The sequence below is a fragment of the Artibeus jamaicensis genome, unplaced genomic scaffold (genome assembly GCF_021234435.1).
Source record: "Artibeus jamaicensis isolate MK-2021 breed Jamaican fruit bat unplaced genomic scaffold, CSHL_Jam_final contig_464, whole genome shotgun sequence".
NCBI classification, from domain to species: Eukaryota; Metazoa; Chordata; class Mammalia; order Chiroptera; family Phyllostomidae; genus Artibeus; species Artibeus jamaicensis.
The window spans coordinates 15,177,621-15,194,459 of NW_026521842.1; the positions used below are offsets into that span (position 1 = coordinate 15,177,621).

General features: G+C 41.2%; 1 protein-coding gene across 1 annotated transcript; it reads left to right on the forward strand.

Annotated features, from left to right (window-relative positions):
- Nucleotides 1–10,797: 10,797 nt before the first annotated feature.
- On the forward strand, nucleotides 10,798–15,391 carry LOC119062887 (haptoglobin). The gene is made up of 5 exons (XM_037163966.2): nucleotides 10,798–10,906; nucleotides 12,273–12,355; nucleotides 12,643–12,744; nucleotides 13,463–13,537; nucleotides 14,469–15,391. The coding sequence occupies exons 1-5, from the start codon at nucleotides 10,902–10,904 to the stop codon at nucleotides 15,245–15,247; spliced, it is 1,044 nt and encodes a 347-aa protein (XP_037019861.1). The 5' UTR covers nucleotides 10,798–10,901; the 3' UTR covers nucleotides 15,248–15,391.
- The last annotated feature ends 1,448 nt before the right edge of the window (nucleotides 15,392–16,839 follow it).

A 16,839-nucleotide genomic window follows, 5' to 3' on the forward strand; every position in this document is an offset into this window, starting at 1 on the left:
GAAAGAGGTATTCCAAGTCATGAAATCCAAAGACCTATAACCAAGTTTACTCTATCCAGCAAAACTTTCATTTGGAATGGAAGGACAAAGTGCTTCTCAGATAAGATCAAATTCAAGAAGTTCATCATCACCAAGCCCTTATTACATGAAATGTTAAAGGGATTTACCTAAGAAAAAGAAGATAAAAAAGATGAATAGTGAAAGGACAGCAAACTCACAGTTATTAACAACCACACCTAAAACAAAAGCAAACTAAGAGGACAGCTAGATCAGGAGCAGAACCATAGAAATGAAGATCACGTGGAGGGTTAGCAACAGGGGAGTGGGAGAAGGAGAAGGGGAGAGAAGGTACAGAAAATAAGTAGCATAGATGGTAGGTAGAAAATAGATGGGGGGAGGGTAAGAATAGCATGGGAAATACAGAATCTAAAGAACTTGAGACATGTGGACATAAATTAAAGAGGGGGAATGGTGGAGGAGGGGTGTGCAGGGTGGAGGGGAATGAAGGGGGGGAATAAAACTGTAATGGCATAATCAATAAAATATATTTAAAAAACAAAAAAACAAAAAACAACAGAAATACTCCCCAACTTGCATTAAGAGATAACTATAACCTTAATATGAAATCCTGATAAGGAAATTACAAAAAAAAAGAAAATTAAAGACCAATATTTCTTATGAATTCAGATGGAAAAGTTCTAAAAAATAATCAGCAAACCAACCCAGCAATATATAAAAATTATACTATATCATGAGAAATTTAAGATTATTTCAGAAATGCAAGGTTGATTTACCACTCAAAAATTTGCCAATGTAACTCATCACATTAACAGAAAAAACAGAAGTTTGTAATGGATAAAGAAAAATTATTTAACACCTCTTTAAGTTTAAAAAATAGTTAAGCAAACTGGGAATAGAAAGAAACTTCCTTAATCTGATAAGGGATATTTATAAAAAACAAAATAAGTAAACAGTGTACAGATGATGTGTTGTAAAATTGTGCTCCTGAAACCTGTATAATTTTCTTAACTGGTGTCACCTCAATATGTTCAACAAAAAGAAGAAAAAAACAAAATGACAAGTCTATAGAACATAATCTTAGAAACTAAATTCCTTCTCCCTTACTGAGTTTGGGAATAAGACAAGGAAGACCACTCTCCACTTATATTTAAGATTGTAATGAAAATCTTAGTGCAATAAAGTGAGAGAAATAGAAATAAAAGTTGTAAAGTTTAGAAGAGGTAGAAGAGCCATTATTTGTGGATGACAAAATTGTACACCAAAAAAGTTTAAAACATTAATCAAACTATTAGATTTCATTAGTGAATTTACTGACATGGTTGAATAGAAGGTCAATATACAAAAATGAGTTATAGTTTTCTCTATTAGCAAGAAATAATTAGCAAATTAATGAAAATATTTACAATTGTATAAGGTCAATACTTAGGAGTAAATTTAATGAAAGAGGTTGCAAGAGATCTATTCTAAAATGTATAAGGCATTGAAATGAAAGACAACCTAAATAAAGGAAAAGATATACCATGTTTATGGACTGGAAGACTCAGTAGCAAAAATGTCAGTCCCCCCAAAGTGATTAAGAGATTCAATGCAATCCCAATCAAAATCCCAACAGAACATTTAGGACAAAAAGAAAGCTGATTACAAGACATCTGTGAGATGCAAAGGACCTAGAATAGTCAGACAAGGCCATCTTGAGGAAAAACAATAAACTTTGAACACTTATAACAGCAGGTAACAAGATTTACTATAAAGTTCCTGGTTAAGATAGAGTGGCATTGGCCCAACATGAGATAAATTGACTAATGGAACAGAATAAAGAATACAGAAAGCAACCCACACATATGCTGTCACCTCGTTTTTAGCAAAGATACCACTACAATTTAAGGCCAAGGATGATCATTTCAGTAAACGATACTGGATCAACTGCATATCTATTATGGAAAAAAACAAACTTGAACTTTTATCTAACATCATGTACAAGCATTAATTCCACATGGATCATAGACCTAAATGTGAAAGGTAAAGCAATAAACTTCTAGAATTCAACTTAGGAGAATGTTGTCATGACCCTGCTGGAAAGATTTCATAATGAGGACACAGAAAGCACTAAACATAAAATAAATTTAACCCCCCTTGACAAACTAGGACTTACTAAAATTAAGAACATATGTTCATTAAAATACATGACTAAGGATTGAAAAGACAAACTGTAGAATAGATATTTACATTTTTTTTGATAAGAGACTAGTATTCAGAATATCTTTTTAAAAACTCCTACAAATCAACAAGAAAAAAATAGAATATCTAACAGGACCAATAAGAATATAAAAAAATGCTCTGTATATGATTTGATATCCAGGAAAAGCAAATTAAAGCCATTATTATAATTTACTGCATATACTCCAGAATGGCTAAAATTAAAATGTGCTGGCAAGGATATGGAGCAAATGCAACTTTGATATATTGCTGGTTGAGTGTATATTAGAGAACTGTTTGGCAGTATCTATTAAAACTAAACATATCCTACCATATAACATAACATGGTCTTTATCCATGAGGAATGGAGTGCATATATCTACCAAAAGACGTGCAAGAATGTTCACAGCAGCCTTATTCGTAACAGCTCCAAACTGGAATCAATTCAAACATCTATGACAGGAGAATGGATAAATCAATAGTGTTTTATTCACACAATGGAATACTTCTTAGCAATAAAAAAAAGTAGTAAACTAATGTGACAACATGGATGATTCTCACAGACATAATGATGGGCAAAAGAACCTGAAAACAAAGAGTAGCTACTATTTGATTCTATTTATATAAAATTTAAGAATAGGCAGAGTTATTCTTTTTTTTAAAGAGTTTATTTATTTTTAGAGGCAGAGGGAAGGGGGGGGAGAAACATCAATGTGTGGTTGCCTCTCACGTGCCCCCTACTGGGGACCTTGCCTGCAACCCAGGCATGTGCCCTGACTGAGAATTGAACTGGTCACCTTTGGTTTGCAGGCCGGCTCTCAATCCATTGAGCCACACTAGCCTGGGCCAGGCAGAACTGTTCTACCATGATAGAGGTCAGCACAGTGGTTATTTTGGGGGTACAGGTGGGAAAAGTACCCAAAGTAGTCTTCTGGGGTGCTAGAAATATTCTATATTTTGATCTGAGTATTGATTACACAGGTGTTATATAAAGATTTGTTGAGCCCAACACTAAAGATTTGATGTTTTTTTATTTTCATATTTTATTTTTTAATTATATTTTATTGATTATGCTATTACAGCTGGCACAATTTTCCCTCTTTGCACCCCTCCACCCAGCAACCCTGACTCCCTCAGGCAATCTCTACACCATTGTTCATATCTATGGGTCATGAGTATAAGTTCTATGGCTACTCTATTTCCCATACTGTACTTTACATCCCTATGGCTATTCTGTAACTACCTACTTGACTTAATCCCCTCACCTTTTCATCTACTCCTCCACACCCCCTCTCATCTGGCAACCATCAAAATGCTCTCCATATCCATGATTCTGTCTCTGTTCTTCTTGTTTGCTTAGTTTTTTTAAAAGGATCTTTTTAAAAAGAAGATTTTATTTATTTTTAGAGAGAAGAGGAGAAAGAGAAAGAGAGGGAGAAACATTAATGTGTGGTTGACTCTAACTTGCCTCTCACTGGGGACCTGGCCTGCAACCCAGCCATGTGCCCTGGCCAGGATTTGAACTGGCAACCCTTTGGTTTGCAGGGCAGTGTTCAATCCACTGAGCCACACCAGCCAGGGTATATTTTGTTTTTTTGATTCAATTGTTGATAGATATGTATTTATTTCCATTTTATTGTTCATATTTTTGATCTTTTTAAAAAATAAGTCCCTTCAATATTTCATATAATAATGGCTTGGTGATTATGAACTCCTTTAGTTTTTCTTGTCTGGGAAGTTTTATCTGCCTTTTGATTCTAAATGATATCTTTGCTGGGTAGAGCAAAGGTTGGGTAGAATCTTGGTTGTAGGTCTCTGCTTTTCATGATTTTGAATATTTCTTGCCAATCTCTTCTAGCCTGCAAAATCTTTCAGAATATCAGTTGACAGCCTTATGGGAACTCCCCTGCGGATAACTGCTTTTCTCTTGCTGCTTTTAAAATTCTCTCTTTATCTTTAAACTTTGGCATTTTAATCATAATGTGTCTTAGAGTGGGCCTCTTTGCATCCATCTTGTTGCTTTTTGGGCTTCCATGTCTGTTTCCTTCACCAAATTAGGGCAGTTTTCTTTCATTATGTTTTCAAATAGATTTCCAATTTCTTGCTCTTCCTCTTCTCCTTCTGGCAACCCTATGATGTGAATGTTGGAATGCTTGAAGTTGTCCCAGGTGCAGCTTACACTTTTTTGGTTTATTTTTTCTTTTTATTCTCTGATTGGTTGTTTTTTGCTTCCTTATGTTCCAAATCATTGATTTGACTCTTAGCTTCATTTGCTCTACTGTCGTTTCCCTGTAAATTGTTCTTTATTTCAAGTGGTATGTACTACACTTCTGATTATTTTTTTTATGCTGTTGAGGTCTTCACTAAGTTCCTTGAGCATTCTTATAACCAGTGTTTTGAACTCTGCATCTGATAGCTTGCTCATCTCCATTTTGTTTAGTTCTTTCTCTGGAGTTTTGATCTGTTCTTTCATATGGGCCACATTTCTTTGTCTTCTCATCTTGGCAGTCACTCTGTGTTTGTTTCTATGTATTAGGTAGAGTGGCTATGACTTCCTGTCTTGGTAGCATGGCCTAATGTAGTAGGTGTCCTGTAGGGTCCATTGGTGCAGCCTCAACTATTACCCAAGCTGGATACTTGAGATGCACGCTTCATGTGGGCTGAGAACAAGAGGAGGCTCTTGTAAATGAGCCTTCATTTCTCTTGACAGGTCAATAGGGGGGATTTACCCAGACCAGTCAGCTGCAAGGACAGGCTGTGACCACTAAACACCAACTTCCGCCCTCCCTGGAGGATCAGCTGTGTAAGTGTAGGGTGATGGTGGTCCGATGTGGACTGCAGCTATCTACTGGGTACACAGGCTCTGGAGTTTCCTGGGTGGTGAAGGTCAAGGTCAGCCCCCACCTGTGCTTTGCCCAGGGCCATCCTGCATGAACAGTAAAGCAATCTGAGATCTCTGTTACTTGTGCTAGGCTTAGAGATTTCCAGGCAAAGCCAAACTGTGAATGTAGGCTGGCTGCTGCTATTGCCGGGCTTGGGGCCACTTAGCAAGAGGTATGGAGGATGGGGGTTGTTACTTGTTTGAGAGGATTTAGGAAGTTATGAAGCATGAGCCAAGACTAGCCATTTGTATGGAAAAGTCACTGTTAACAGCTTGGGTTGGCCTGTAAGTTGGGTGGGAAGGAATCTCAGGTGATGTCCAGGGTGGGGCAAACAGTGTTAGCCAGGTTGATGAGTCTCAGCTATGGTACTCACCTGCGGGCTCTGTACTTTTCTGTTCGGGGAAGGTTCAGAAAAGGGACAAAGACTTCTGCCTGCTTTTCTGTCTGGGAGCAAGCTGTCCTCCAGCTCTTAACTCAATGCCAGGCACACACTTCAGTTCCTCCCCGTATGCCATTGGTGCCTTTCAAGCTGCTACCCTAGTGCTGGAGCTCAGATGAATGGGTCTGAGTAAGTCTGTGTGTGGGTTTTTTATGATGAACTGCTTGGAACTCCAGGAATTTCTTTCACTGACTCAATCCCTGTTGGTTTCTGCAGCCAGAAATTATGGGAACTTGTCTTCCTGGCACTGGAACTCTGGGCTGGGGGTGGGTCGGGGGGGCTGGTACAGGGCTGGAACCCCTCACTCCTGAGATATCCCTCCCTAATTTTTATACACCACACGTGGGTGCGGCGCCAGGCTGTTCCACATCTCTGCCTCTCCTACCAGCCTGGATGGATGTGGTTTCTTTAATTCCATAATTGTCTGGCTTTCATTCAACTGGATTTCTGACAGTTCTGAGTGATGGTTGTCCTATAGTTAAGTTGTAATTTTGATGTGGTTGTGCAAGGAGGTGTGCTGTGTTTACCTATGCCACCATCTTGAAGTTCAAGAAGTTCAAGATTTTATATTTTTAGTAATTGATGCTACATCAATTGTATATAAATATGGAATAAAGTAAGCCTGGCCTCTTATGTCACTTTCCTGTGTGTATGTAAGATGTTTCTAACAGACAAATAAGAATAATTTTACATTTCCAACAGTGAGAAAATAGTTGAAGTATATATGATACATTCTTAAGTTAAAAATATATGGCATTAAAAAGTTTCGAAGAGGTTTTCTATAAGAATTGCCTACAACATGGGGTGAAAAAGGCAGACCACAAAAATCCTGTATAAAGGACGGTAAAAGCTCTACGACAATGTGTACGGAGAAAGCCTGGAAGGAAGTAACGCTAAACTGTGAATAATGATTATTGGCTGTCTTTGGTTGGTGAGATAATGGGTAGATTTTTTTCTTATTTTTATTTTTCTGCACCTTGTAAAATTTCAAGACTTTTGTAATGGCAGAATAAGCTTTTAAAAAAGATTTTTTTTCCTTCCAAAATAAAAACTCTGCTCTTCAAGTCTTCTGCCAACTGCTGTCCTGCCTTACTGATATGTCAACCTTTTCTGCTTTCCATTCTTACAAAATGTATCCACTACTTCCCCTGGCCGGCTACACTGAAGCTTCTCACTTGCCACCTCATCTTGTCCACTCTGAGTTTCCAATGAAGAGAGAAGGCCTTTTGGCAGGATACCCTTCATTGTCAGGTAAATGAAGGATGTCTGCGGCAGGGAGGCTGTGAATCCTCTGTTGTTGTCCAAGACAAGGGGTTGGTGTAATGGAATTCAAGTTTTGTTCATAGAAGAGATGTGAATTTTCATGCACTGGATGGGTAAGCAATTATTCTACAGTGGTAGTGAGACATGTTTCATTTTATGTACGTTAGGAAGGGCAGCTGCAGCCTACAGAGAACTGGTGTTCTCCCCATCTCCCGGGGAATCTACAGAAATAAAGCCCCTCTCTTCTCTGAGGTATAGCAGTAGCTTCTGGGCAGACAAGGAACAAGCTAGGGCTGTTACATTTGTAAGACACTAGACAAAGGCTTGTCAGAGACCGAGGTTTGAAGATTTTTAAGAGGAGAGGTGACAGACGGAACAGGTGATAGGGAGAAAAGGAAGGACATGAGGATGCCATAGGAAGGAAATGTTTCGGATTTAGTGTAAATCCTTCTCAGACTATAGTATGTGTTCTTGAGGAAAGGGTTTTGGAAAAGAAGGGCAGTAGCCCCTGTGTCCTGGTCACTGAAGAAAACTGAGAGGCAAAGAGCTGGTAAAAATAAACTGCTACAGAAGCTATAGGGAGCCCTGGCTGGTATGACTCAGTGGACTGAGCACTGGCCTGTGAACCAAAAGGTCACCAGTTTGACTCCCAGTCAGAGCACATGATTCCTGGGTTGTGGACCAGGTCCCCAGTTGGGGGCATGCAAGAGGCAACCAATCACACATCAATGTTTCTTTCCCTCTCTTTCTCCCTTCCTTCTCCTCTCTCTAAAAAGAAATAAATAAAATCTTTTAAAAATGATATAAGGAAACTAGGGAGCAAAATTCTAACCCTCTCACCCCAGATTCAGCCAGAATAGTTTCATTTTCATGTTTCATATACTGGATGTATGAGTTCACATTTGCTACTTAATAAGCCTTCTCAAAGCTTTCAACATAAACCTTTTATTTAGCTTATGATTCTGTAGGTCAGCAGTCTGGGCTGGGTTGGGTTGATCTCAGCAGGGGCTCACTCATGCATCTGTGGTCAGCTTCCCGGTAACTAAGGCTGGTGGGGAGGGGGGCCTGGGTTTTCTTCTCTGTGACTTCTCATCCTCCAGCAATGGAGGAGCAGTTTGGGCTCATTCATTCATATGGTAGCCCCCAGATTCCAGGTGCAATGAGACAAGGTGAGTCCCAATTTACTAGCACGTTTCAAGTCATTCTTTTCTGTTTGCTACTATTCTATTGGCCAAAGTAGTCACACAACCGAACCATGACTGGAATTGCTGCGGTCACAGTGCAGTGTGCATACAGGGATGGGGAGAAGTTATGGCCATTTAAAATGCAGATTCTCAGACTCTGCTCAAACATATTGCATCATATGTCTGCAAAGAGGGGTCTGGACTTTGCCTCTGTCAGGTGATTCCCTCTCATATTTTAAAATGTTAACACTATGAATATTATATGTGAAATACATATGATATATATCTTTAAAAAATAGGGCACACTAACATAACGTACGCTCGTGAACCTATCACCCCACCCAAAAGCTGGATCATTAGCAATAATTTACCTATATTTATATCTACTTATGTGTTTTTCTCCTATGCCTTCCTCCTACCTCCCATGAGAGGTAACATATTACATTTTGTTTTCCATTCCATTAAAAATTTTAAAATGCCTGTACAACACATTGCTTAGTTTTGCTTCCTTTAAAAATATTTGACCCCAAGTAAAGACGTTTATTTACTGTTTTATTTCTTGAATTTTTGTGATAAAGTACATAGAACAAAATTTCTGATTTTAACAATGCTTAAGTGTATAATTCAATGGCATTAATTACATTCGAAATGTTGTGTAACCATCACCTCTGTTTCCAAAAGTTTTCATCACCCTGAACAGAAACTTTGTACCCATTAAGCAATAACTCCCCACTCCTCCCTCCCTCTAGCCCCTGGTAACTGCTTATCTTTTTTTTTTTAAATGAATTTGCCTTTTCTAGCTATTTCATATAAATGGAATCATGCCATACTGTCTCTTTGTGTCTGGTTTCTTCTTTCACTTAGCATAATGTTTTCAAGGCTTTCCTTTAAAAAATTTTTTATTTATTTACTTTTAGAGAGGGGAAGGGAAGGAGAAAGAGAGGAAGAGAAACATCAATGTGTGGTTGCCTCTCATGTGGCCCCCACTGGGGACCTCGCCTGCAACCCAGGCATGTGCCCTGACTGGGAATTGAACTGGTGACCCTTTGGTTTTCAGCTGGTGCTCAATCCACTGAGCTATACCATTCAGGGGTGTTTTCAAGGCTTTTCATGTGGTAGTGTGTATTAGAATTTCCTTTGTATAGGTGAAAATATTCCATTGCATGTATATGCCACATTTTGTATATCCATTCATTTGTTGAGGGACACTTGGATTGCTTCTGCCTTGTGGTTATTGTGAATCATTCCACAATGAACATTGGTATACAATGGTCTAAGTCTCTGTTTTTAATATTTGGGGTATATACCCAGAAACAGAATTGGTGGGTCATATGGCAATTCTATGATTAGCTCTTTGAGGAATTTTCAACTCTTTTGCATTGAAACTATTGTATTTTACATTCCCATGAGGAGTGTATGAGAATTTCGATTTTTCTACAATTTGGTCAACACTTAAAAAAATTGTAGACATTTTAGTAGGGATCAAGTGGTGTCTCATTGTGGTTTTGATTTGCATTTCCCTCATGACATTTTCCAGTGATGTTGAGCATCTTTTCATGTTCTTATTGGCCGTTTGTACACCTTCTTTGGAGAAATGTCTTTTCCAATAATTTGCCCATGTTTTAATTGGGTTGTTTATCTTTTTGTTGTTGCAGGAATTCTTTACATTAAATCCTTGTGAGGTATATGGTTTGCAAATATTTTCTCCCATTCACAGACTGTCTTTTCACTTTCCTGATACTGTCCTTGGATGCACAAGTTTTTAATTTTGATGAACCAATTTGTCATTTTTTTTCTTTCGCTGTTTGTAATTCTGGTGTCATATCTAAGAATCCACTGCCAAGTTTTGCTTGGTTCTGAGCTCTAAGACAGTGGTGTCATTCTGAAATTAATCTTCTGAAACTCGCAGTTTTCTTTCAAAATTGTGTTTATGAGATTATCTAGGTTCTTTCATAGTTCGCTCACTCTCACGGCTGCATGATACCCTGTGACAGGACTACCCCACACGAAATCTCCCCACTCCCTTGTAATGGGCATTTGTGCTGTTTCTAGTCACTGTGGCATTGCTTCAGTGCCACCACGAATGTCCCAAAGTGATTCTTTTGTACACTGCAATTTTAGAACCACTTACCTTTTTTTTTAATGAATAAAGCAATCTTTTATTGAGTTGCTATTACATTTCAGTTGAACAGTAATTGGGATAAACAGGTGCAGACATTGGACTGAAGCATATACATTTTTTCACATGCCTACTTGGATTGATACTGACTATAAAACCATAAGAACTACTACCATTGAGTCTGGTGTGTTGGTCTACACTCTAGCTTTAACCATTTTGTGTGATTTCTTGCAAACAGCAATCACAGAAGATACAATAGATACATCTTACTGATTTCAGGTTGGAGAGCTTTTAAGCAAAGCAGGGAGATGTCAACACAGGAAAGGGGAAATGATTGTGAAAAGAAAATGCTTTCTTTAGAGCCCTGTCTCAGCCAGGTTGCAGGAGTGTCTATAAGGGGTTTGAAATAACCCAAAGAAGGGCTTTTTTTTTTTTTCTTCAGTGCTGAATACTGTCCAAAACAAAGAGATAGAGATTGACAGTTTCTCCTCCAGCCCTGCACAGTGGCTGATTTCGGGAAGCTCTTTGGCAGCTACCTGGGGTCATGATGTGGCCAGGTTTCTTTGGGGTTTGTAAAAGAACACCAGGGAAAACTCAAGTGTGAAGCAAGAGCTCAACTCTTAACAGGGATGTTTGTGGTTTTGTTACTGGAAAATGCCAGTACTTTAACAAGGCCAAAGTCGTGTAGACACAGGAATTACAAAATCAAGAAGGGGTGGGGTGAGACATTACAGGTATAAAAGCATCAGCAGGCTGAGCCCACAGCGCGGCTCTTCCAGAGGCAGGACAAACCGAAGATGCGGTGAGTCCACAGCTCTGCTCCCACTGCCTCCCTTTCTCTTGTTCTTTATCTCATCCTTCATTGCATAAATCTTTTATCTACATGACAGCCCAGGTATAGGAGAAGCCTACAGAACAGGTGCAAAAATATAACAAAAAAGCAGGGCAAATGGGCTGTGTTAAATCCTCTGCTTTTCTGCATTCATAAGAGATAATACTTTCAGACACTGCTGTCTTTGCCAGATGTGACTTGCTTTAAGCAATACCTTTTTTTCCTTGAGGTTATGAAGTTTTCATCTCAGTAGGAGATGACACCAGCTTCCATGGAAGGCTTCCTGGTATTTTAAATATATTTATTAGTTTTTTCTTTTTAGACCTGGTATTTTAAATATATTTATTAGTTTTTTCTTTTTAGAAATGTATAATAAAAAAGACCAAAAGTGACGTACTTGGGTGACACAATTAAGGCACTTAGAGTTTATCAAAATAAAAATTGTTTTAAATGTGGAAGTAGCAAGACTAGAAACTTAACCAAGCAATCTTTGAAGAGCTGACATCTGTCAGTGTGCTAATTAACTGGTAAGTGTGGCCTGCGCATTGATGCCCGTGTCCAGGCAGTCTTTTAGGAAGCCCGTTATCTTCCAGGTAACCTTCTGGCATTTGGGGGTTTCATACCATTTCTTTTTTTTGTTTTTAAGTACTGCTTTTATAGAAAGAGAGAGGAAGGGAAGGAGGGAAGGAGAGAAAGGGGTGGAGAGAGATTTTGTTGTTCCACTTATGTATGCATTCATTGGCTGATTCTTCTATGTGGCCTGACCAGGGATCAAACCCACAACCTTGACATATCAGGATGGCAGTCTAACCAACTGAGCTGCCTGGCCAGAGGTAGTATTTCATTTTCTTGAAGCAAATTATCATAAAATAAGAGAAACAACCACATAGGTATTTTAAATGAAATACTTAAAAAACCTTTTCATACGGAAAATTTTGAAAAGTAGAGAGACCAGCACAGTAAACCTCCACATCCCACTAAGTTTCCCTCATTTGCAGTGTCCTTGGAGCCCAGCACTTTAGGGTTTCCCAAGGGAAACCCTTTGCTGGAGAGCTTGAATATTATTACTAGTTTAATGATGCCTTAATGCTGCCAGCAACTGAGGCCCACACACCTGTGTACCTTCCTATTTTGGTGGTCCCCCCTGAAGCCCACGTAGAATTCCCAGCAGCACAGAGCTTGCTGGGCCTGCGCGTACTGGGAAGCTGTGAAGTAGGTATTTGGTGGGTTGTAGCTCTTCCATGTGCGATTTCCTCTTCTGGCTGCCTCTTGGGAGGGGTATGTGTTGTGAGGCAGGGAGAGGAGCTTTGCATTCCTTCCTGTTTTCTCTTGGCAGCACCTTGGGAGCTGCAGTCGCCCTCTTGCTCTGGGGCCAGCTTTTCGCAGTGGACACTGGCAATGAGGGTACAGGTAACACAGGTAGGTCTCTGGGTTTGGGCAGGAGCTGTGCATTCCAGCACTATTACATCTGCACCCTCTCTTCAGGAAGACCCAGATCCCCTCTTCTCATCCTAATCTCTGCTCTTTCAATGCAATGAAGAGCACTGGGGAGCCAGTCAGGAATAAGAGAAGACTGCCCACTCCTTGGCTTCTGTTTGGGGTGGACAGGGGTTGACATGCACAGCAGCTTCCTCTTGTCTGACTTTCTGTGAGTCTTTGGGAGCAATTTCTAAATATTAACTTCCTCTTCCTGTTTTTCTTTGCAGATGACAACTGCCCAAAGGCCCCTGAGATTTCAAATGGCCACGTGGAGCACTTGGTTCGCTACCAGTGTAACCACTACTACAGACTGCGCACTGAAGGAGATGGTAAGACCTGGACAAGAGTCCTTGTGTCTTCCCCACCCTGGCATTTCCATGATGAATGGAGCCCGGGGTGATTGGCTAGGAAATTCACATGTTATCCATGGAGCCAGGAGGTGTAGATTCTAATAAGGGTTTTGTTACCAGTGCTGTGGCCTTTAGAGCAGATTAACTCTGCTCAGCCTTAAGTTTTGTCTTTTGTTAAGGGGAAGTGATGCCATGTAGCCTACCCATTTTAGTACGAGAGCTATGTCTACAAAGGATGTGGCAAAAGAAAGATGGTGACAGTGTTGTCATTGATAGTCCTTACTTTAGTGAGTACTGTGACCTGGCATTGTTCTAAGTGGTTTGCATTTATTTGGTTACTTAGTCCTCACAACATCCCTCTACACAGATACTGTTATTACTATTTGCTGATGAGGAAACTGAGGCATAGAGAGGCAACTTGCTCAAGATCAGGTAGCCTGTAAGAGGTGGAGTGAGGATTTGAGCCCTGACTCCTACCCTGTCCTGCCTCACCATGACCACCATAAGCACAATTCTGTCCTGCTGGGCTTCACTGGTGTCCCGGCACTTGGCTCTTCTAGTATAGTGCTCCCCCATTCCTCCTACTCCCCTGACCCTTATCTTCCTTTGCCTTCTCTAATTCTTCTCTTTAAATATCTTCTTTCCTCACATGAAGTCCAGATTCAATTTCTCTTTTGGCTCATTTCTTTCATTTCAGGAGTGTATGCCTTAAACAGTGAGAAGAAGTGGACAAATAAGGCCACTGGAGAGAAGCTTCCTGAATGTGAAGCAGGTGAGAAGCCAAAGGGCCCTGGGGAGCAGACCAAGGATAGGTGTTGAGGGTCCAGTGCTTGGGCAGGTATCTTGGATAGTGTGTCCTAGATGCACATCTCCATCCTATGTGGCTTCTACTGGGCATACAAAAGCCAAGACCAGGGACCAGGGAGAACCACAAATGGCCAGTGGAAAATCAAGCAGTTAGATGATTCCCCCCAAAACTTCACTAAGGATCTTGTTCATCCGGGCATGCAGGGCATTGACTGAATCTACTGTGTACACTGCCCCTAGGGGAATCAGAGACCTTATGTGGACACACAGCCTGCCCAGAGAGCCTAGGGTCAAGGGTAAAGCCAGGTCCAGAAAGAACAATCCATGGAAGTATGACAGAAGGCTGGAGGTGGATTGGGACTTCTATTTCTTGCTATTAGGAAGAGCTATTGCTCTCTCCTTTTCCCTCTCGGAACAAGAAGATTTTGCCTATCCTCTTCTGCTATTGGTGTGGAACTGCTAACGTGCCTTGTATTCACTGCAGTGTCGATAAAACCTGAGTTCTGGCCAATGCTGCTATAGATAGATAGATATTCAGATAGAATGAATTAGTATAGCTCCTTACTGTTACAATGAATTCCAAGGAATTGTGGACAGGTCCTTGTTGTGATGAACTGCTTAAATATACATACAGCTCATCAGTCAGGATTTCAAAACCTCAGTTTGTTTTGTGAGTTTGGAAAGCAGGAGATAGAACTCTTAGTGACGTAAACAATTTACTGACGTAAACATTGAAAAGGAGAGGTCAGAGGGTAAGAGCAAAGTGTGTGAACATTCCTGGCTCTGAAGAAATGAATAATAATTTAGACAGCAATGACAGCCAAAGCTTTTACCCCTGTTCCCAAGCTGGGAGATTCTCACACTTCTGTTCACGATTTTCTTCCTCTCCTTGACAGTGTGCGGAAAGCCCAAGAACCCAGTGGATCAGGCCCAACGGATCCTGGGTGGATCAGTGGATGCCAAAGGCAGCTTTCCCTGGCAGGCTAAGATGATTTCTCACCATAATCTCACCTCAGGGGCCACACTGATCAATGAACAATGGCTGTTGACCACGGCTAAAAATCTCTTCCTGGGTCATGCGGATGATGCGAAAGCAAAAGACATTGCCCCTACTTTAAGACTCTATGTGGGGAAAACTCAGCTTGTGGAGGTTGAGAAGGTGATTCTCCACCCTAACTACCTCCAGGTTGACATTGGGCTCATCAAACTCAAACAGAAGGTGCCCATTGATGAGAGAGTAATGCCCATTTGCCTGCCTTCAAAAGATTATGCACAAGTGGGACGTATAGGTTATGTGTCTGGCTGGGGGCGAAATTCCAATTTTAAATTTACTGAGCTACTGAAGTATGTTATGTTGCCTGTGGCTGAGCAGGATAGCTGTGTAAAGCACTATGAAGGCAGCACACAGCCTGAAAAGAAGCAAGCAAAAAGCCCCGTAGGAGTGCAGCCCATGCTGAACGAGCACACTTTCTGTGCTGGCTTGTCCAAGTACCAGGAAGACACCTGCTATGGTGACGCTGGCAGTGCCTTTGCCGTCCACGACGAGAAGGACGACACCTGGTATGCGGCCGGGATCCTGAGCTTCGATAAGAGCTGTGGAGTGGCTGAGTACGGTGTGTACGTGAAGGTGCCATCCATCCTGGACTGGGTTCAGAAAACCATAGCCGACAACTAATGCAGGGCTGGGTGGAAGCCCTTGCCTGAAAGCAAGCAAGATTTCGCTCTGGAAGGGGGAAAACTGGGAGTGCAGGGGATAAAACCTGGTGTGAAACCAATGGGTTCCAGCCCTGCACGGCTGAAATAAAGAGCTTTCTTCTGATTCCGTTCTGTGCTTTTTTAAAAAAAGCCTTGGGCCTTTAAACAATTTTTATTTATTTATTTTTCCATCACTGCTTATACCTCCTATACCCTCTTCCACGTCCGCCTACCCTCTGCCTTCCCAGCCTTGGGCCCTTTTCATCTTCTCATTTATGGTACAGCAGCACCAAGAGGGGCAGAGTCTATTGGGAGTGTGGCAGAAAACACCCACAGGACAGCTGTAAATCCTTAAGGATACAAACTGTCTCACTGTGGGGGTCACACTCATTGACTGCGTGCCTACTGAGGTGCTTTCCGAGGAAATGTCATCATTATCCTTGTTTTACAGACAAGGGAACAGAGACTTAGGGTGCAGTGATTTGCTTAAGGTTACACAGCTACTAAGTAGTGAATGCTGAACCTTGAAGCTAGGTTTGTCAATACAAACCCTGAGCTTTTCACTGCATCCTTCAGCTTCTTCAAAGTGATTTAGTAAAAACGGTGCAGACCTGGTGAGGAAGATGCTAGATCAGAGCGGGATGAAAACAAATGTTTTGACACAGACATTTGTGGTCCAACACATCAGCACCTCAGAAAACAAAGTAAGATGGTATAAAGGCAGGCTCTCTGGGCTCGCTGGGTCCAAGTCACAGCTTGGGCGTAAATCTGCCAAGTGCTTTAAGTTCCCTGCCCGTCAGTTCCCTGGTCTTTTCCATGAGGCGCTTAAGCCAGATGATCTTTATTTATTTATTTTTAAAATCCTTACTTGAGGACGTTTTTTTTTCATTGCTTTTAGAGATGGAGGAAGAGAGGGGGGAGAGAAAGAACATTAATATGAGAGAGAAACATCAATTGGTTGTCTCTTGTAAGTTCCCTGACTGGGGATTGAACCTGCAACCTTTCGGTGTACAGGATAATGCTCCAACCGAGCCACACTTGCCAGATAATCTTTAAAGCCTCTGCCAAAAATAACATTCTAGGACTCAGTAAAGGGATTATGAAGAATTTGCTTGTTTTAATACCTTTGAAGAATTCTTGTTCTTCCAGGGTCCCCTGGCACAAACTGCCATCACTTTGTCAAGTTACTGCTCCTCCCAAAACCTCATGGGGCTATTGGTACCCACTTCCTAGAATGAGACAGATACACAGCAGGAGGGCCATGGGTCAGGCAGCACGTCCCTTATTTAGCAGCCGCTGACCTTGTTGCCAACAGAAGCTCAGTTCCATGCAGGGCAGCACTGTCACTGCAGCCCAGTCCCCTTGCCAGGTGCTTCCTTTCCCAGCCTTTTCTGCAGGGAGAGGAAGCATGCAACCTGGTTCTGACTAACGTGACACAGAAGGAAGGCTGCTGGGTGCTTTTGTGTCCTTCATGATGAAAGGAGAGGGCCGCTCCAGGAATAAGACAGGCAAAACCCTTTCATCACCACCTCCATTTTCTCCTCTCCCTCTGCTTTCATGGTCGTCACGGTG